Source organism: Argentina silus (assembly GCF_951799395.1).
Source record: "Argentina silus genome assembly, chromosome: X".
Lineage (NCBI taxonomy): Eukaryota > Metazoa > Chordata > Actinopteri > Argentiniformes > Argentinidae > Argentina > Argentina silus.
In genome coordinates, this window is record NC_139653.1 from 41988290 (window position 1) to 42011516 (window position 23227).

The 23227-nt window shown below is 44.8% G+C and overlaps 1 protein-coding gene across 1 annotated transcript in view; it reads right to left on the reverse strand.

Moving 5' to 3' along the window:
* Positions 1–3063: 3063 nt before the first annotated feature.
* Positions 3064–23227, reverse strand: part of slc30a6 (solute carrier family 30 member 6) — a gene marked incomplete at its 5' end in the record, with an annotated part of 44278 nt that continues 24114 nt past the window's right edge. The window contains 9 exons of the mRNA XM_083694884.1: positions 3064–4494; positions 5900–5968; positions 6360–6407; positions 6635–6737; positions 7097–7216; positions 11051–11099; positions 17218–17312; positions 18225–18260; positions 21160–21240. Of these exons, the coding sequence (XP_083551010.1) occupies positions 3880–4494; positions 5900–5968; positions 6360–6407; positions 6635–6737; positions 7097–7216; positions 11051–11099; positions 17218–17312; positions 18225–18260; positions 21160–21240 (1216 nt within the window). The 3' untranslated portion in view covers positions 3064–3879. The remainder of the gene's footprint in view (positions 4495–5899; positions 5969–6359; positions 6408–6634; positions 6738–7096; positions 7217–11050; positions 11100–17217; positions 17313–18224; positions 18261–21159; positions 21241–23227) is intronic.

Sequence of the window (23227 nt, forward strand, 5' to 3'; positions counted from 1 at the left end):
TGAGTCGTTCGCTGAGGGCGAGCGCCAGTTTTCACACCAGCTGTGCCCTTTTTAACACCATACCGAGAGGCTCTATCACCATTTGTTGGAGCACCTCAAGGTAGGGTAGAAATTTGAGGAAGCACAACTCCACTCAGAACAATAAACGCCTTGCTTTTTTTAAATAAATAATAGCCACTTCCAATGCAGTGCTATTCATCCATAAGAGCTGAGCTGAGCTGGCTGACAGAGGCTGTCACAACAGAAACAGACAAGAGGGAGAGAAGGACATCTGTATAGTCATTCAGTCTATCTGGAGCACTGGAGGGCTGTATTGGCTTTAAACAATTAGCATCTGACAGATATGTGAAGTAGGAATCGCATTGATATGTGTAAGGAAGGAACATCATGGGAACTCAGAAGTGGTCTATGGAGTGCATGAGAGAGCACACACACTGACGCTGTCAGTCACACACACACACACACACACACACACACACACACACACACACACACACACACTCACACATAGACACACGCACACACACACACACACACACACACACACACACACACACACACACACACACACACACACACACACACACACTGCAATTGTCTGTGAAAAGGACAGAATGACCGACACAAATCACTATGCAATCTAAGGCATTTTGTTGTGGGAAATGAATTAGGGAGGTCCCAATATCCATGTTGTTTCAACAAATCTGTTTGGGAAGGAGGGGATTTCTGCAAGCAATATTACGTTTACATGGCTCTGCCTAAATCCCCCAAGATATAGCCCCACAAAACAGATCTTAATTTAGATATGACAAACCACAATCCTATTTTCAGAGGATTTCATAAAGATTAAGCTACATTTGGTATAGAAACATAAAAATATGAGAGCATGGTAAACAAACATGTTGTTGATTCTGACCTATAGCCTTCAGGCACCATGCAGGGCACAGTTTGAGTCAAAAACAACAGGTAGCCATACTTGTCATAGTCATTGACGCTGCTGCAACAAGACTACTGTTTTCCTGAACTGTTATTCTTTCCTGACACTACAATTTAGTTGACATTATTTTTGCAGTTACGCAGAGGATTAAGTTACTGTCTGATCAGCAGCACTGTTATGACCATATGCCTCCACCTCCAGGTTAATGACTGACACCCCAGTATACTGACATGTGTCCCTGACCTTAAATGCCCAGACATGCCTTAATCCTAAACTAAATAGGATATTCAAAGGATAGTCTGCAGTGAAGGTGCTTTTTAGTCTGGGACGAGAATATGTAAAAAAATTAAGCCCCCTCATAGATTTAAAAGACACGGGTCATTACAGAGAGATGTGCAAAGTAGCCTAATCTAGTGTAGCCAAGTGTTCCTCGATCCTGCAGCCCACTGGGATCTGAGATTAGGGGCCCAGTCCCACAGGCTCCTGCATGGCTCCTGCACAGTTAACACACATGATTCAATTAATTCAGGGCTTGATTAGGCTACAACTCTAATCAGGTGTGTTAATAGGAGGCTGCTAAACAAGGGGTGCGTTCCAATCAGGCAGTTATTCTTTGCGCAGGGCACGTCACAGGGTATTCAGCAATATTTAAGGCAGATTCCAGTCAATATGGAATCCAAATATTCAGTTCGAAATGACGTGTAACCTTAGGGAACAACAGGTGTACACTATACAGGAAATGGAGCAAGTCGTCTCAACAGTTATTGGTAGAGCTGAGCGACGATTGCAGGAAAACAAAAAAACAAAAAAAATCATATCGTGTGCATTGTTTATACACCATCGCTAATTGTCAAGTCCTTTCTATAGCTTTTTCGCTACTGCAGTAGGCAAATGTTGACTTACACACATTGGACTAAAATGTAATGTTACCGTTAGCTGGCCAGCCAAACATAACTCTGTACAGCAGCTAATGTACTAGATAGGTGTGTAACATTAACAAAAATACTATCTGTAGTTACTTAGTGTAAATGTCTGGCGAATATCTTTTGTTCACGTATTTGTTGTGTGGGTGACTGAAATACATGTCACATGAGTCACTGTTTGATGATGCTGTAGGGCATTCGGAACGAAAAAATGTTTCTACTCAGTGCACTGCAGATTTACCATGTGCAGTGTGTAGCGGTTCAGGATTATCCCTACAGATTGGAACACTACCAAGTTTGTACAACAGGATAAATGCTGTATTCTCATTAACTATAATGTGCAGTCTATGAATGCCCTCAAAACCGTTGGAATATATCGAATGTGTTGTAATGGAATGAAATGAATGTAATGAAAATCAGAAAAACTTAGCAATTAGGGTGAACGAACTTTTGGTGAGGTCACTATTTGCCTGTTATGGAAGTGATGTTTTCTCCTTACCTTTCACGCAGAAACATTGTTGGATCGTGGCATTCGTACCATATATCATTCAGAATTCAATAGAAATTGCCGAGTCATCATGCCTTATAAAAACCCGTTTTTGATACTGACTGTATGAGTGCGCAATGATAAATTCGATACGTTGCTTAATAGGTCTGGTGGGCCTATAGCTCAAACTTGGGACAAAATAAATTTCGGCCTGTAAATAAAAATACATTTGTAAGCTGTTATTTTAAATTAATTAATTAGGAAAAAATGTTTTTGTCGAGCCCACATTAGGCTAAATGTTTAGGTATATTCTCCGATAATTATCTCTTATTTTATCTAACCAAAAGCACGCCTAGGCCTAATGATCGCAACAAAATGCCCATGTAAAACGCTTTCAATAACGAATCGCACTAAAACAGTATGACTTTAAAAACGAAGAAAAGTACTCCAAATGTAGCAAACAAAAAAGTGTATTTTTATTACAATACTTATTCCTCTGAAAAAAAATCACATATATTTAAACTTTTGTGTGCGAATTCTGTCTTCATCAATCAACATTAATGTCAAGTTTTTAACGTAGGCCCAACCATTGCCGGACCATAATGTTGTCTGGATCATATTGAAACTTTACATACCACGCTACCTCATTGGTAACACCCACACATATTCTCAGTGTAATTTGCATTAACTCATATTCAGATGACAGTAAAGCCCTATTAATTCATATTTAGTTTATTGTGAATATACAACGACAGTTAGGATGTATCTACATACGTTCCATGTGTCCTCCAGACCTTCACCGTGCCTCGTTATTACAGTACGCACCATGGGTCAGAGAAGCCTAGTCAGACAACAATGCTGAGTCCATCCCTGGTCACATTGTCAATGAAATAGTAGAAGTAGGTAGGCAAATAATACATTGAGCGTTCTGGTCGAGTTTAAATATCAGGTGGAGTAATTGACAACACTGCAAAATTACATTTTGTTTTCCATAAAATGTTGAAACAAGGCAACAGCAGGAATCATTATAGTGTATCAGTTATATGCTTATCACTGTACAGTCCATCTTCTTCCCCAAAAACACACTAAACATATAGAAAGAGCTGTTGTGCTGCTGGACAACTTGTGGTGATCGTTTAATTTGACCACTGACCATGGAGGTACAGTCTAGGGTATGTAATAAAACATTCAAGTCCTATTGAGCACACAAGTGGATTAATATTTTAAAGCACATGTTTATGATACAAAAGCCAAACACCCATACTCCAACAGCAGATACATACCATGTCTAATGGCTTACATACACACACAGTTCAAATGTCTTACTTACATAACATAGTTAATTTAATTTCCAACACATCCTGCATCCTGAAGTACAGTACAAAAAAATATATAAAGATAGAAAATCCATCAAAGGTAAGAATGGATATTGTGTTGTTGTCTTGGTCCCATCATAATAAATACCATGATAATTACATTCTCTTTCTGGATATCCCACTTTAATTCCTCCTATCTAGTATCCTAGCCAACTATCAAGGTCTATGCTGGTGGTATTGTGATGGGAGAGGGTTGCTTCCATATCTGTGTGGAGCCGGCGCTGCACCTCCTAAGGCAGTTCTGAAGCTTTGTGTCGAAGGCATCCCTGCTCCCATCCCCATCCCCATCCCTAGTCCCAACCCAGTCCCAGTCCCCATCCCCATCCCCATCCCACCGACCGGCCGGGGCAGGCCCTGGTTGAGCATGTTGGTGTAGGGGGAAGCTCCGTAATTGAGGCCCATGCTGAAGGGCCTGTGGGGTTGAGTGCTAGGCAGGACCACAGGGTGGGCGTGTCTCCCAGGGGTGTCGAACGAGAACTCAGGTGGGGGGCTGCTGGGCTTGGATGGGGTGGAAGTCAGGGGGTCCATCTCCTCAGAGGACCTGGAGGAGGAAGGGGGGATGAAGCTGGACACCCCACCGTACTCTGAACCCTGGTTTGGGCTCATTGCGCCAGCTGGGAGGGCCCCGGATACTAGGGATGGGCGGATCCAGTCATCCTTGAAGATCTGAACGGTCAGATTGGAGACCAGGGGGAGGAGGCGGTTGGTCACATGGGCCAGCACCATCTGCTCATTGGCGTCGCGGCGGATACGGACGTGGGCCGAGCCGGCCTGGAACAAACGGACAGTACAGGAGAGGAGTTAAACAAGAGTCGGCCATGTTTACTTTACAGTCTAAAACCTTTCATCTTTCAGTCGTTGTCTCTCTCTCTCTCTCTACCCCCACCCCCCCACTCCACCCCCCCCTCATCTTTGTCTCTGTCTCTCTCTCTCTCTACCCCCACCCCCCACCCCCCCCCCCCCCCCCCCCTCATCTTTGTCTCTGTCTCTCTCTCTGTCTCTCTCTCTCTCTCTCTTTCTCTCTCTCTCTCGGCAGCAGCAGCAGCAGCCTCGGGTACACAGTCTCAGGGGCTGTATGACAACAACTCTCAACTGTATGACAACAAGCGAGCAGAGGGCAGCATCAACAATGGATAATCTGACAGTCTACACAGGAATTAGCACACTAGGTTAATCACAGGAGCTCATAAACAAAGAGACTAGCCTGCTACTGTACATCAATAGGACAGAAGTATTGCTTTCATAACATGATGTTAACAACATTATTATGCTGTTACTATGCTGAGTGCAAGTAAGTGTAATTTCAATTAATAAGATATAATGCAGCACACCAAATAGGATCTCTGTTTTAATTCCTTTGCATATTGTATTGTATTGTATGTAATATATATTGTGTACATTGTGCTTTCTTTTCTGACTGATTGTGCTTTTAATGTATGATTCGCTGCAAAACCAATTTCCCCAGAGGGGATAGTAAAGTTTTCCACTACCAAATCATTCTTGTCAAACAGTACATGTCAGAGCAACATTGCGAATTATCTATGTGACCTTAATTATTTAATCACTCCTATTCTACCATATTATGTAGAAATGTATTCTATGCTGTATTGGAGTGTGACTTGACAACTATCAGTTCCAAAGGAGTGACACGAGATGACCTTGCTCCATCTAGAGGCGGGAGAGGAGAAGCCCTGGAACACCCCCCAAGCTAAAAACAAGGCAGCCAGCCCAGGACCATTGGCTGTTAGAATGAACAGTATTCCCGTCTGGTGGGTTTACAAGAAGAGCAACAACAAAAACATCTCTCCAAAGTTGGAAGCAGATGAAAGTTTAAAAAAAATCAGCCGAGAGAGAGATTGCAACGCATGAGCAACTTGCCCCCTTTTCATCTGAGTGAGCAGAAGATCTGTGCATACTGTCAACAACAGGACTGGGCCACTAAGAGTGTGAATGGCATGGCATTCTCTTTGTGTGTTTGCCCCCCCCTGTCCCTAACAGACAGGCATCTGCTGGGGAGTGGGGGGCGCAGCAACTAGAGCATGACGCACTGGGGAGTCAGACCACTAGCTATCTTAGCTAACATAATGAGGAAGCAGAAGTGAGGGGAATAGCGGACGCCCAAATAAAGAGTGGACGCTGCTGCCCCCCCCCCCCCCCCCCAGGAACAGTGACTTACCAGCGAGCCGAAGCCTACGGTCCAAAAGTGTTCGTTGCGGACCTCCAAAACCCCGTCCAGAGTAGACACCTGAGGGGGGGGGATACAGAGTTACACACACACAAGTCTCTAACATACCAGCATAGTATGACTACACTACTAGTGTACTACATAGTATGACTACACTACTAGTGTACTACATAGTATGACTACTACTGTTTTCAAGGGCTGCGTTTCAATGTCTACTCTAGCATACCACTTGGAATGCAAGGCCTATATATTGCCTCATTCTATTTGGTATGCTAGTGTAACTAAGGCTGGGTTTTTTTCCTGACCATGTGATCTGACTAGGAAAAACTCTGGGCCATATTTACAAACGAATATCATGAAAAACTTATGTCCCAAGTTACATATGTCCCATATGTCCCACAACTTATGTCCCAAGCATCAGCCAAAAAGAGTTTGGTAAGTCCAGTCATACCTCTCTGAGGAGTTTGTCCAGCTGACCAATGACATGAGAGGGAGTGGTCTGAGGAGGAGAGAGCAAAGTGTGGACGTTAAGGCAGAGGACATTTGGAAATCAACAGGCCAAATATAATTCCAAAAATATAATTCCAATTCACTTCTTCCATCCATTTCCCAAACACAGATAAAGCCTAGTCCAAATCAGCATTGAAGTCCAGGACTAGGCTTAATCAGTGTCCGGGACACCAGCCCCAAGTGTTTTAAGATGTGAATTGTTTCTATCTGTCGTACCTGAAGGAGAACCTTTCCACTGTAGACACTCATGGGATACATGGTACCAAAGCTCATGAGGGCGATCGCCACCGCTGAGGCCGTGTCCACTGCATGGTAGTTACTAGAGAAAAAATAAGACAGAGAAAAGAAAGAGATGAACCGCAGCAAATTAGAGAGAGGAAGAACATCGGAACTAATAGTTTGTTCTGACCACACAACCTAACCAGGATAAAATCTTTGAGGGAACATATAGTGGGCCTATTGTACCATTCCAACTTGTCCCAGAGGTCACTAATACTTTTACACTGAGAGCTTGTTTCCAGGATACAGATTAAGCCTAATCCTATACTAAAAAAGCATCTTCAATTAAAATTTCCCACTGAATGTGAGATTCAGTCCACCAGGACTAGGCTTAACCTGTCTGGGAAACGGCCTCTATGAGTACAAGGGAAGGATTAGGTGAAGAAGGGCAGGACTTACTTGATCTCGATGAGCATGTAGGTGATGCTAAGAGAGAGAGCCCCGGCCACGTTGATCAGCACAAAAGGGTTCATACGGGGCAGGAGGATGCTACTGAGACCAGGGATGATCCCACATAGGCTGCACACACACACACACACACATATACACACACACACACACACACACACACACACACACACACACGTAAAATGAGCACACTGAGCATGTAAACATCATATGTACAGTTGTTGTATCCACGTACTATACAATATCTGTTTTTCTCTGTTAGAAATTAGAACAATGTACAGTATATGTTCTTTCAGGTCCCAATCTGAGGATGTGCAGAGTGCAGCGTCCCACTCATAAATGTATAATCATTTCACAGAGCGACTGTGTCAACTACATAATTGGCTTCCTCCCATAAAGCCGTTGTCATAACGTCCATTAAACATTTACGAGTGTCGCTTCTGCAGAGTGTGACCTGAAAGAAATACAATGTTCTTGTTTTCTAAAATAGAAAGGGAAAATCAAAACTCTATGGTGAGTGGAACCCCCTCCATCCATTCTCTCACAAGATAAGGCTTGTTGAAAGTCATCTGTATGTGATTAAACAGCATCAGCGTCGGATGCCAACCTCTCTGCAAGTCCGACAAGGACACAATATTCAATAGACAGAATACATGGTTAAAAGGAGAGCTCAAAAACCCATTATTCTAAACAAGCTAGACCACATTTTTGAGGGAGGAAGCAGGAGGGAGTGTGTGTGCTTGTGTGTCTGTGTGTGTGTGTGTGTACACAGGTTATCTGGGGCTACAGCAGCCCCTCCAGTTCCCCAGCCAGCAGATCAGAACAGAGCTCTGATTGCTTAGAAGGCACACTGGACAGGATGTCCCAGTCTAGTTTCACTCAGTGCTTTATTATGTTATAATCATATACATGTCCCTGGTCCACACACACACACACACACACACACACACACACACAGACCAAACACACCAAACACACACACACCAAACACACACACACCAAACAGAGACACAGACACACACACACACAGACCAAACACACACACAGACCAAACACACACACACACAGACCAAACACACACACACACACACACACACACACACCACACACAGACAGACAGATCTGGGGGCCAACATTATATAACCATGCTGTTTGCCGCTACACTGACTACTGTTGGGGCAGCGGGTGGCTCTGAGCCAGTGTTTGTACCCGACAGACAGACATCGTATCAAGTGTTTGTTTGTCTGGCCATAATCCCACGTATTCTGTCTCTAACGGGCTGGGATTATACACAGTCCCTGCCGATCTCAAACAAAGCTCTGTCTCCCCCACGCACTGCAGTGTTGTTAGTGCGTGCACACAAACACACGCGCGCACACACACACACACAATATCAGTCCCAACACAGATGGGGTGCTACAGAAACCTCTAGGCTACATAGCTAACTCTGGACTTGATGCAAACATCAGTTATATGAGGCTTCAGTCAACAATCAATGTAAAATTAGTCCTCCTGGCTAATACAGAGTATGTCGTAATTTCTGGGTCCACACAAGGGGAGGCTGGTTGAAACAAGAAATCAGAGGAGAGGCTCATTGTAATGCATGAAACGGAATGAGGAATGGTATCAAACACTCATATTTGATACCATTCCTCATTCCATTCCACACATTACTATGTGCCTGTCCTGTGATTTCTACCTCCACTAGCCTCCCTTGGTCCACACGAACGTTCGACATTCATTTTCTCTGTCTGGATTTTTTTTAGTAATTATTATAAATTCAGTCATCAACGAATGCTTACAGGAATTTTCCGGATTGTTATTCTCTTCAAATGTTCAATAATTGTTTATTATCTTCAAAAGGTGCACAAAATAACAATTAATAAAGAACCAATTTTGAACATGGTCTCGTAACTTTACCATTTTAAAAGTCACAACGGGCACTTTTCAAGAATACAAGTCATAACAAATGAGTGATTAATCTAGGAAGTTGTTGAATGGATGGGTTCATGCTTAAAATGGTAAATATCGCAATACAATGCCTATGACGAAATTGGCAAGAATTTGAAGGTGGAGCCAGGAAGTAGGTGAGCTCCTCAGTACTGAGCATCACTCATCTCTCTGTCATGTTCCCCTCCTTCCTGATTGGCTAGGTGACAGACAGAGGCGAGGGCAGAGGGGGGACAAGAGGAGGAGGTGGAAGATGATCTCAACACTCTACTGAAACTAAACCCACCCACATCCATTATTCACACCTACACTCGTCAAGTCATTCATCATCCTGTACGGAACAACTGTATGGGGGGCGGGGGACTTTCAAGGACTTTTAAGCACTTTTTCAAGTACTTAATTAAGTACCTGGGTATGCACATTGGGTCAAAATGTGGTCTTTGGCATTATTATCTTTTTATAAAACTGATCAAGACTCCTATGTTCTTGCTTGATTTAAAACCAAAGTAGTGCCTACTGTACAGTACACAGATGGATGGATGCTGATCCATGTACTGGTAGGTTATAATTCTTGTTGAAGCAAGCAGACATTACGTCCATGTAGCGGTTCTGTTATCACACTCGCAATTTGAAATGTTAATTGCTGTTGCTGTGTCACTTTTTAAAAACAAAAGCGATCAACTATCGCATTCCTTTTGTAATGGAATACTTGGAAAGCCATCAACAGCGAGTCAAGATTCGTGTCGTCTCCCTCATAAATAACTACATGTTGTTCATCTACACTACCACAACAAGAGTGTGTGCGACAGGGCAGTGTCAATTCAAACAGCAGGAAACAAAACAAAAGTGGCTATATTGCTCGCAAAAAATATTCTGAAATGATATCCTAGGATAATTATATTGGAACAGGGGAACTTCTAAATCAGCTATAATCATTTCACATTGAGAACATGTCTGATTTTCAAGGTATTCCAGTCCATATCTGAGCGTCAAATTCAAGTACTGTAAGCACCTTGTGAGAATCATGGTGTATGTGTGTGTGACTGTGTATGTATGTGTGTGTGTGTGTTTGTGTGTTTGTGTAGGGGCCAGAGGTGCCTGACCTACTGTAGGAGCATCCATCCATCAGATCCCTCAGGGCGAGGCACAATATGGTCCAGGTGAAGGGGTCATTTAGTTCATGGGAAATGAGACCAACCACTTCTGTTTCCCAGATAACTCTTACAGTCATTCCCAGAAGCTCAATCAATTATGTTCTGCTAAAAGGCCACTCCTAACCTATTCCTGAACGTGAACTCTACACCAGGGAGAATCCACTCTGGTCCCCAGGGGCCACTGTCCTGCTGGTTATCGCTATTTCATTCAAATCAGTGACTAGTTTAGACCTGAGAAACCAGGTGTGTTCAGTCCCTGAGTACGTAACTAAACTACAATAAGCAGGACAGGGGCCCACAAACTAGGCTAAGGCTATCCCTGCTATACACCTTAACACAGAACAAACACTTCAGAAGAGGTGACCTACTGTACCCAATCCCAATTCTCTCCCCTTCTCCTTGTGTGCATCAGGGGAGACTGGTGAAGGTAGAAATCGGAGGACAGGCTCATCATAATGCATGGAATGGAATCAAAAATATGTATTTTATACCATTCCTCATTCCATTTCATACATTACAATGAGCTTGTCCTCCGATTTATACCTCCACAACCTGGTGTGCACTTGTTACACCAACCCAATGCTTTTAAATTCATGTGAGAGAGTACATATGCGGACACACTCTAGGGAGAAGGCCGGGAAGGAGAATTATGATGCAGCCCTTTACCCTTTAACCTCAGTGTGATCGAGACAGTCTGCTTGACATTCCCTACGACTCTGTGATACTGTGCCTGAGGGATCCTTCTGAGGAGAAGTACTGTCCACTGCTGGTCTGGAGAGGAGGGGTGGGGTGGGGCGGGTGGATCAATAGAGCAGGATGAGTCACTGTAAAAGGATCTTACCTTCGACTCAGGTCTGCTACATGCTCCTGGAGCCAACTGCTGCTGGCAGCTGTTCAGAAGAGAAAGAGGGAGAGGAGCGGAAGGAGGGGGGACACAGAGGGGGTAAAGGGAAGGAGGGGGAGAGAGATGGAGAGAAAGAGGGAGAGAGAAAGCAAACAGGGTAAGAGTTACACATCTACACACAGTGTGAGAGAGCTGAACATCCTTCCAGCCCTCATTCCCACCAGGCTGTTCCCATCTGTCCTCTGCTACACTCCTGGCTCAGGGCCGCCAGTGTTGTCGGGTAACTGGAGCTGCAGTGGCATTTGATCAGTCAGTGGAGCGTGGCCTGGGCTGTCCACTGTCTACAGGATGGTTTATACACACACACACACACCAGCTGAGGTGAAAACCTCTGGACAGGGCAGAACAGGGTGGAGTATGCCTATGTCAGAGCTGTGCTTGATTTATGCCTAGCTGCCTAGTAGTAGTAGCCAAAGAAATAGCCCCCAAAGTGCTACCTTGGTCCGTGTGAAGCAACTAGGGTCTGCTGTGGAACTTTATAACAAATTTGTTTTTTAATTCAGGGAGATAGCAAGTGGAATAAAAAAATACATTCAGAGCAAAAGCTCCAGATTGTGTTGGATGATATTCACTGGCAGAGTCTTAATGTGTCAAAGGGCGCAGGATAAAACCAACCATTCAGGAACACAAGAGCAATAGGCCGTGCTGAGGCTTACACTCCCATTTTCACTAATAGATCGTGATTCATGACACACACACACAGTGGTGGATATACTAGTTTGCAATGGTCTCTCTCTCCTCTCTCTCTCTCTCTCTCTCTCTCTCTCTCTCTCTCTCTCTCTCTCTCTCTCTCTCTCTCTCTCTCTCTCTCTCTCTCTCTCTCTCTCTCTCTCTCTCTCTCTCTCTCTCTCTCTCTCTCTCTCTCTCTCTCTCTCTCTCTCTCTCTCTCTCTCTCTCTCTCTCTCTCTCTCTCTCTCTCTCTCTCTCTCAGCAGATGGTGCTGTATAATGATGTGCAGCTTCTTAAGAAGCTGAGACAGGACAGTGGTGGACACTGTGTGCCTGGTAAAGTGGATGATATGCTAACGCTAGTCTAGGAAGGTCTATTAAAGCGGATACTGCACCTACTAGACCTCCAAATGTCCAAATTTTTCAAGAGAGACCTGGGTCCATGACAGCAGCAGTGGAGAACAATGTTTCAAAGTAATAAAAAACTCAATATCAATAATAACTTACACAGATTTGATATACAATCACAAAGTATCAATACTCTAGATAGGAGCATCCTGGCTGACAGACACAGTCACAGTAACCATCATCCTGGGGATCTGTCAGAGTCACACAGGTAGCCTGCTGTCCTGCAAAGATGTTGTGAGAGAGACACAGCAACTGGATGAGGACTTCAGCTGGGACTGTTCTTAGTTAGGCGTTATGTAAAACAGAGAACATATGCACCTCCAGCGACTTTGGATATAGTCATTCAATTCAATACAACTACAGGACAATGTGAATTTAGGACTGAGGCAGTGCATCAGTACAGTGTGTACTGTTACAGACTGCAGTGAACTGCAGTGTGCGTTGTGGAGTCCTCCTTTTCCCTTCACTGTTTCCATGAGTTGACATTTTAGCAGAGTGCCTTATTAATGATACGACTGTCTGTACGCCCGGGGGCATGACTCTGTCTGGAACACTGTCTGAGTGTGTGTATGTGTGTATGTGTGTGTGTGTGTGTGTATGTGTGTCTGTGTGCGTGTTCTAGCCTAGTTCATGCATCCCTAGCAATGTGACGTTAAATGGTGTTAAGTGCGGTCCAATGATAGGAAAGAATAGTGTGAGGAATACTCCACTGAGGCCCACAGACACTGCCCAGGTGCCCGCCGCCCCCCTCCCCCCCCCCCCCCCCCCCCCATCTCACCTCACATGCCCCCTACAACACTGCCCAGGTGCCCCCCCCCCCCATCTCAACTCACATGCCCCTCAGACACAGCCCAGATGTGCACCCCCCCCCCCCGTTCTCACCTCACATGCCCCCCAGAACACTGTGGACTAGGTGGGGTGGGTCAAGCCGAGGGGGACAAGGGGAAGTTAGTGTATGTCTGGACAGAAGTACACTGGGCATAGGTCACTTCAGGCTGAGAGCTGCCTCTAGTTCACTTCATTATGTTACTATGCTACTAAGGGTATTTTTACGCTTGGTCCCTTTCAGCTAATTTTGTGAACTCAAGAGCGGTTCGCCCCAAATGTTCATGCATATGTGAATGTTCCAGATGACCCCTTTGAAGTAAACAAAACTAAGACCATCTCTGGAGGTGGTCTGAGTTCAGTTAACTTTAGGGTTCACTTTTGATTCACTTTCTTGGGTGCAATGTGACCGCATTGTCATTGGAACCAATCTGTCCTGACTCTCTTCACTCTCTGGCCTTGTCTTAGATTTTACATGCTCAATCAATGTGCAATTACCTGAGGTGCAAAGCAGTTAATTGGCTATTCTAAGTAGACTGAGACCTTGTCACTTCTGAAATTAACCAGCAGGAGAGCTGAGTCCTTCAAATGGAAGAAGGGGCAGTGTGAATAAAAAATATATATATTTTACTTTTTTCACCTCTTAGTTCACTTAAAAAGGACTGAGTCTGGTTCTTTTAAGGAGGACTATAGGTGAAAATACCCTTAGATAATCGGCATCAGCCAACAGTCCATTGCAGAGTTACAGACCAAACAGATGGGCAATAAAATAAAACAAATAGTAGAGGACAACAGCCACTGTCTTCATAAGAGTCTGTGTATCAGACTCAGACTCAGATCAGCTACAGTAGGAGAAGAGGCAAACACCTGCTCCAGCACAAACTAAGCTCAGAGCATTTTTGGGGCCCCTTTATTCCAACAATTAGGTTTTAGAATGAACACTTAAGCCGATAGTAGACCACCGCAGTTTTGCGAGTGCACTGTGCACTTTAACTGTGATCTGTGACAATGCACTTTATGATGATTTAGCCTATACATCATCCTTAATTATGATGTGTTTGCTATGCTGTACTTTAAATGTCTATTGCGTTTTATAGGTGGATGTTGTTATCCAAACAAATTTCCTTCATAGGGGTAATAAAGAATACTTGACTTGACTTGAGGTAACCCAACCCTCACACAGCAGGGCCAAACCGAGCTGAGCCAAGCTGAGCTGTACTGACACTGGCCTGGTTACGTGTCCATAGTTGTTATAACAGTGCTGACACTGGCCTGGTTACGTGTCCATAGTTGTTATAACAGTACTGACACTGGCCTGGTTACGTGTCCATAGTTGTTATAACAGTGCTGACAAGTACAATGTGGAAGGAACATATCTCAGCCAGCACAGTACGGTTCAGGTTGGCCCTGCAGTGTGTAAAGCCCCATAGTGGTAACACACTTTACCACCACATACAACGCAGACACAATGTTCCCAGACTATGCTTTAACACAACTTTGAATTAAGCCTATTAAAACACCGAGACCAACAGCAGTACTGTACCGAGACAGATTGTGGCTTCCTGAGTGAAATCTGTACTCGCCTTTATCCCTGTCAATGATCACAATGGGGAGGAGTGGCAGGACCCTGAAAACCAAGGAGGGGATTGGTGGAGAGAGGTCCCCACTGCCAGCATAGCCAATCAAATCTCTCCTCTGTTCTGTGACAGTTTGATTGACAGGAGGTCAAAGTAAGTCAAAGATATACTGTAAGAAATCCAATGTTCCTGGTGCAGATTAAGGCATCCATCCGCCTAAGATAGACTAACATACAGTAGCTCTCCTTTAGCTAAAGACTTTAATTACATAAGAGAGAAAAGCCATTTAGCCTTTCTTAGACACCATGGACGAAATGGTCCATCTGGACCAATTTAAAGACAGTTGGCAAACAGGAGCTGACACTGATAGGGCGAGGGCCATCGAGGACAAGGGAAACAATGTAAACATCCCGAAAACATTCCATTTGTGTGGTAAACATTCTACTCAGAGTGTGTCGGTGTACACACAGCTCTCAGAGTCTTACTGAGTGGTGCTCTACAGGGATTAAACTCTTCTCTTCTTTATCTACACTCCCTTTAACTCCCTTCTGCCCCATCGCTCCTCTCTTTCGCTCCCCCTACCTCCTCCCTAATTTTCTCCTCTATTTCTTTCGAGTCCATTGTACACCATATCTCTCCTCTTTCTCTCTGCTTCCTCCATCCATCTCTATTTGCTCTCTTTTTAGCTCCCCTCTCTCTTTCCCTCTCCTTATCTCCCCCCGCCATATCTCTTTTCTCTCCCCTCTACCTCCTCTCTCCAACCATCTCTTTTTACCTTCTTTTTTTTATCTACCTTCTACACCCTCGCCCCCCATCTCCTCCCTGTTTTTCTTCTCCTTTATCCTCCTGTTTACCCCATCTCCTCTCTCTCTCTCCCTCCTCCCTGTCTTCTATCTCTGCCGAAACCCTCTTAGTAAAGCGGTTCTATTTTGGGGTTAGAGAGCGCTTGGTAATGACTTGCCTAGAGGCTGTGTACTGGGTGTACAATGAAGAGTCTCATTTGATTAAAGACAGTCTGAGATTTACGGAGTTAATAAATCTGGGCTCTGGATTGGCCTGGAGAGTCTAGAACTGTGTCAACAAGGTTTTACAAACAAACACAAGCACGGAACAGTGATAGCATGACTGCTTTGTGCTGGAGGCAAAGGGACATCCACCTGCTGGACAGTCAGGGTATGACAGCCCACAGCAGAGACATACGGAAGAGCTATTAAATTAATTCTTAAGGGGCCAGATTTTTTTAAATGTTATTTGCACATGGGCCAGATATTTTCCACATGTGTATACAGTTATTGTGAATAATAATTGCATACATGTAAAACAACGCATAAACACCACTACATTTGTATATAAATACCTTAAATTAATACAAAAAAATATAAGTGCATACTTTTCTTTCTTTTGAATAACACTTTTCTCACTTGGATATGCAAAGCACACACAGTGATCTTTTTCCCTGCTAATGAGAGAAATTGTAATTCTTTGATCGTGTGAGCAGAAAGTTCGATTCATATGACGTCTGGGCAATTCTCAGGCAATGATGACGGTGTTCATTTGTCAGGAGGGAACAGGTGTTCGTTTTAATAGCGCTCATCTGAGAGAAGCTGGATTCACGTGGATGTTGATCCAAAAATAGTAAAGAGAAAACATGACAACCATCTCTCGTTAAGGGAATTGCTCTCCATTGACATGTTCAGTCCAAAACCTTGCACAGCACGCAGACTGAAGTACCTGCCTCATATCAGTCTATCGGAGTTGCAAAATTAAACTTTGAATACTGGCAAGCGAATGCTGATTGGTTGTAAACTGGTACCTTGGTGATATTTATGGACAGTACTCAATAGGCGGGACAACAGGGAAAAAACCCTTCTCCTATTGGAGGAAATTAAACTCGGGCTCATTTTGGAACCAAATATCAGATTTTTTGGCAGATGTTTATTAATGTTCAAAATTGATCAAAGGGCCACTTAATTCATGGGCAGGACGGCTCTGGGCCCCAGGCATACGGTGTAGGGACTCACGCCGGAAGCTTTGAAATCCTGGACATCTCAAGTCACGCCCCTCTACTGTCGAGTTTCCCCATTGACTCTACTACAAACAGCTTACAATTGGCCACTTTCGACATTCGCTTTTTCATGGGTTTGGGGTGTAATTACCAAAAAAGTTAGCTGTCATCACCATCAATCGCCTGTATTATAGTTAAAAGACAATCGTACCCCACTGGAAACCCCCATTGGAAGCCCCACTTTCGTACCACAGTAGCGGGGTGTGGCCACTGTGGAACACTGTGGTGTATGCTGTGTCCCAATTCTCCATCTTTACTGATGTGTGCACTTGTGCCCCTCTCCACTTAAAATCATAGAACTGGTTTACACTACATATGGGGGAGTGCACAAGTCCACACATCAGGAAAAGGGGGTATATGTCAGGATGAGAATTAGGATGCACACTTGTACTAACAGTACAAATAGGGTCACAGACACAGTCGAGAGTCACTACAGTCCATTATGATTGACCAGCAATATGGTCTGATATGCATGGCAATGACGGACTGAAATCAGTGACTAAGAAACAAAACTTTTCTACAAATAGAACTAGAGAGAGAGAGAAAGGTGAGTTGACATACCCTCAGATACGTAGACAAAGGGCTTGTTCTTCACAGACAGCAGAGTTAGCAGGTTAAAGAACAGAGCCACAAATGTCCCCACCAACAGTCGGCCCCTACACACACACACACACACACACACATATTAAAACACAGCAGGTCACATGCTCATTCATTGACATTATGTACATTATAGTCTTCAAGTATACTCAAGTGAAATACTTGGAAAAACACTTTGATGCAACGATTACACCTGTGTCAGTAAACACGTGTATGAGATGTCAACATGTGTCAAAACGTAAACAACTAAATCCATTTAAACATCACAAGAGATGATCCTTTTAAAAGAGGGCATTAAAACAAAGAAATAACACAAACAATTGAAACAATCATCAGCAGGTTTTAATGCTGCGGGACAGGATCAGTTGGGAGCCAGTTGGTGGTGGTGTGTGTGTGTGTGTGTGTGTGTGTGTGTGTGTGTGTGTGTGTGTGTGTGTGTGTGCATGTGTGTGTGTGTCTAAAAGGATGTTCTCCTGTCCTGCACTAGCAGATTAACTGCTTGAGTACCTGTGGAACATGTGGCATCTTGCCTCACAGACACCTGCCACACAGCAGCCAACGTTAATCTGAGGGGTTTTACGACCCCGTGTGAGATCTGACACGACAATTCCAATGTTCCACCGTTTTGGAAGAGTAATCTTGTCAGAGGAGACAGGTTTAAGTCTGCGATGTTTGGTAAAAACAACTAATCTTTATTCTGTGATGGAAAAAGAGGGATTGTGGGGGAACTGATTAGCTGTAAATCCCGTTGTGACTGGAGGGATGAGAGGACAGTTAGTCTCTGTCTCTCTGTCTGACTGCCTGTCTGGGGAGACTCAGACCCAGCTGTGCTGTGATGATGTCTGTTTGGACTGCTGTTCTCTGCTCTGTTCTCCCTGGAGCTGTGAGAGGGGTGTGTGTGTGTGTGTGTGTGTGTGTGTGTGTGGGCTGATCAACACAGCCACGGGGGGGGATAAGGGAATACTTACGTGTGTACCTCCGGCTGCTCCATGAATCGCTCAACACTAACAAAACAACAGAAGAAGAAGAAAAACAGGTGTCACTCAGTTCAACATTGTAAATATAGAACAACGAGGGCAGAGCAGAACTATACTGGATATGAGACAGTGTGGATAAGAGGCAGTAACGAAAAATGTGGGTCAGTCTCTGGGACTGCGGGCAATATAGCCGTGTAGTACTCATTGTGTGTAAAAAAAATTACAATGTAAAACATAGTACAGTCAACAAACAGTTGTCAACAACAACAGTTGCCGTGCCATAAATGTTTTGCAGTTCGCTGAGGCACAATGAAATCCGGGACCAGGCTGGCAGAGTGTCGGGTTGAATAGAGTTGTGTGTCACAGTGTATGAAAGTGTGTGGTTTCATGTCATAACACCAGTGTGTGTGTGTGTGTGTTCTGTGCTGTGATGTGAAGACAGACGGATATACAAAGAGAGTGATGATGATTATGATAGAACATGCTGGGGGCAAGAAGTGGCAGATTAATACTGTTAGTAACCAGCACCACTCTAGAGACTAATCACAACCAAAACACACACACACACACACACACGCACACACACACACGCACACGCACACAGGCTATTTAGTTAAGTGTTTTGAGTAGTTGTTTCAAGGATAGATGTTAATACACACAGCACAGCCAGCTTGACCCCCCCCCCCCCCTTCTTGAGGAAGACTACATGTGCAGTATGCTTGGTGACACACAGAGGCAAGAACCACACACGACTAACTTTGTTGTACACTTTGTCAAACACAAACTTACACTCAAACTTACCCTCCCCATCGCCCGCTCGCTCTCTCTCTCTCTCTCTCTCTGGCCTAGTAAGGCCCACATGTGCTGGCTGGCAGGCTATGGGAGAGCGATACAATGACACCGACATCCCCCCTTCCGACCACCCCCCCCTCCCCCCCTCTTCCCTGACCGCTAGATAAACCCTGCTCCCTGCGCTTCAAGCAGAGGTGTAGCATGGCCTTGAAGCCGCTCCAACGTGGCACAGCGAGCGCTGCACGCAACGGTCTAGGAACCCACCTTTCCTCACTCGGAATTAACTCCATATTCTGAGCAAGCGCGTTGATTGTTCCCACATACTTTGTAATTGGGGCGAGGCATCTCGCCACATTGATCGGTTCCTCACATGGCCTACTTGAATTTAAGTTTCGGCGAGGCATCTCGTTTCGGCGAGGCATCTCGAGGCAAACGTACCTCATCACTCATTTAATTAAAAAAGATAGAAGATGAACGATGCGGGGACATAACAGACACCAACCAACGTAGGGAGCACTTCATTATCGACTCACTGTGCCGACAACATCAAAGGGCCTCCCTAGACTCAGGTACAGAGTACTACACACTTCGAGTCACACGTTAGCTAGGATAGCATGGCCTCAGGCAAGCACACAAACATTCCCACTGCTCAGAGAGGAAATCTCCTACACTGAAGTGTCATTTAACTAAGTAACAACTTTCACCACACGGAGCTCCGTATGTCCAGTGAGTTAATGAGCTCTGTGTGTGTGTGTGTGTGTGTGTGTGTGTGTGTGTGTGTATTGTATCGAGAGTCCCTCTGCAGGGGCAGAATTTGTGAAAAGCGCAACATTGTATCAAAAGCATTTGTGTGCACTGTATATTTCTAGATTAAAAAAATAAATTGGTTGATTGGCTACTAGCAAATAGTGGGAACTAGCAAAGAGGATACATCTTTGCTAGCAGCAAGAGGTGATGTCATCGAGGATTCAGGAGAAACAGAGTTCCCAGAGGGACATGGTTAACGTGTTGCAGATTTCTCAAAGTTAAATCAGAGACTCGGGTGGGAAGGATGGTGTTCCAAAACACTAGAATGTTATTTCCTTCCAACAATTATACCCTGGAGGCCAGTAAAAGCCAAGCATTCTTTCTAAATCCATGTCAGGAATTCCAGAAGTCCACACTTAATAATAGGATACGGATGGATAATTGGGACTGAGTGTATGTGTGCGTATGTGTGTATGTGTGTGTCTCTCTCTCTCTCTGCTTCCCCCTCTCCATCTTCCTCTCCATCTCTCTCCTCCCTCCCTCTTTCTGCTTCCCCACCCTCCCCCCTCTCCTTCCTTCTCTCTCTCTCGTTGGCCTAGTAGCCTAGTAAAGCCCACACTTGCTGGCTGGCAGGCTATAGAAGAGCGATACAATGGCATCGACACCCCCCCCTTCTCTCTGACCGCTAGATAAACCCTGCTCTCTGTGCCACAGGCGGAGGTGTGGCATGGCCATAGCCTAGCTGAAGCTAGACCCATGTGGCACAGCGAGCGCTGCATGCAATGGTCTAGGAACTCACCTTTCCTCACACTCTAATTAAATCCCATGTTAGCAGTCTGTGTTAGAGCCGGCTTCTGAGCGAGCCCACTGATTCGTTCTCACATGCGCCCCGTGGACCAACCTGTGTAAGGCACAGCCCTCTATTATCGACTCACCATGCCGACCACAGTACTACAGACTTCAAGTCACGTGTTAGCTAGGCTAGCATGGCCTCAGGCAAGCACACAAACGTTCCCACCGCTCACAGAGGGGAAATCTTCTACACTGAGCAACACATAGCTCCATACATTCCACTGTACAGTGGGCTACACTCCTCCCTCCCCCTCCCCTCTCTCTCTCTCTACATATATGTTGGTGGCCTTGGGGAACACACACACTGTACAGTACACTGAACTAAACCGCACACACACACACACAGTGGTGGATATACTACTTTGCAACGGTGTGTCTGTGTTGTCATCACACACAGACACCCCCCCTACTCCGTGAGATGTGACCGTTGAGTCAACCCTGTTCCGAGTGCATTGGGCCGAGGTGAGGTGTTTTGTGGTCACATTATATGCACAGGCTGAAATATTCAGTAGCCCCCCTTCCCAGGTCCACCCACCTCTCCTTCAGAATGAACAGAGCTCCCAGCTGGACCAGCACAGTAGAGGCAAACACCGCCACCACCTCCAGACGCTCAAATCTGTAGGTAGGGAAAGAGAGAGGGGAACACACATGAATACACAGACATGCTGCTGCAGACACATGAACACACACACACACACAGTATGAACACACACACAGTATAAACACACACACACACACACAGACAGTATGAACACACACACACACAGTATAAACACACAGACAAAGTATGAACACATACACACACACACAGTATGAACACACACACAGTATGAACATACAAACACACACACACACACACAAACATGTTACTCAAATACTCTTTACTACTACCAACGCTGTACAGCAGGGTTCATGAGCTGTTTCTGTATGCATTGATATTTCTATCTGAGCCACTGACTGGTAGCATAGCAGCAGATGTGTAAAATAGGCCTTGAGCTCAAATAACTGTCACTGATTTCATTGCATCATTCTAAGCCTCTGTATGCAAAAACATGGCCAAGTCAAACAAAAATAGAGACACTGTAAACTATAGAAAAATAGACTAAATCAAAATCATAAAAAAATAACTACTGATGTATCACTGATTGGGGGAAGGCACTACACAATGCACCCTGGTTTGGTTCTGATGTGAACAATGATGCCAGGTTTAATCAAACGGTTACCACCCTAATCCCCCATACAACTAAAGCAGACCTACATACACCACTAATAACCCATTACTGTACTGCATACGCCTAAGCTGCTATGACCTAAATGGTCTCAATGGTTTTAATGGCAACAAGACAAACAACCGTGCTTAATACTCATCGGCTCATGGGAGCCGTGGAGCAAGGGAGAAATGCAATATTTTCCTTTACGCCTATTTGACGGTTACCTATCTGTTGTTTATTTATTCACTTTACGTTCTGGATGATCTCGTTTGTTTGTGCACGTATGTGTGTGGGTGTCAGATGCCAGGGGGCAAGTTTGAAGGGGGGTGGGGGTGTCGCCAGTCTCGACCTACATTTGTCTCTGGAGTTTTGTACTCAGTGGTTCTTAAAAGGTTAAGAACCACTGGTTTACAGGACTGTATAGCTGTCTGTCTGTCTGTATACAGTACTGTCTGTCTGTCTGTATACAGTACTGTCTGTCTGTCTGTCTGTATACAGTACTGTCTGTCTGTCTGTATGCAGTACTGTCTGTCTGTCTGTATACAGTACTGTCTGTCTGTCTGTATACAGTACTGTCTGTCTGTCTGTCTGTATACAGTACTGTCTGTCTGTCTGTATACAGTACTGTCTGTCTGTCTGTATACAGTACTGTCTGTCTGTCTGTATACAGTACTGTCTGTCTGTCTGTATACAGTACTGTCTGTCTGTCTGCTTAGTGCCAACTCAAGCTCTGCCTTGCAACAGTTAACTAATGACATGGCACCAGTAAAGGAAAGGTTAGGGCAGCACACCATCCCCCCAAACGCCATGTTCCTGTTATCCCCCAAGTCCTTGGCACGGGGGTGGGGGTAACAAGGTGGGACGAGGCGGGGATGGTGGCCTGGAGGAGGCCTGAAGTGACAGTCTGATTAAAGCCAAAGGAGGGCAGGGGTCACAGGGTTCCAGAATGTTTACCAGCGCTACACACAGCCCCTGAAGCCATGCCCAAACATAGCCCCCCTGCCACCCTTAACGCAGATGAACACACACACACACACACATATATACACAAACACAGTACGAACACACACACACACACACAGTATGAACACACACACACATATATACACAAACACTGACCCGAAAACACACACACACCACCCGAAAACACAGGCTTTCGAACACTACCACCAACACCCTCCCACTCACCCACCCAAACACACACACATGCATGGATGCGTGCATGCACGCACCGATGCACGCATGTAGAGCATCTGCAGCTAGCCATGGCTTGGTATGGTTTGGTTTGCGTCACCATTCACTGCGGTTTGTCTAATCATCAACTATTGAAAATAACAGCCGTGCCTCACGCATCTGTGCATTACGTTCAACTTCAGCACCGTTGGGAGTAGA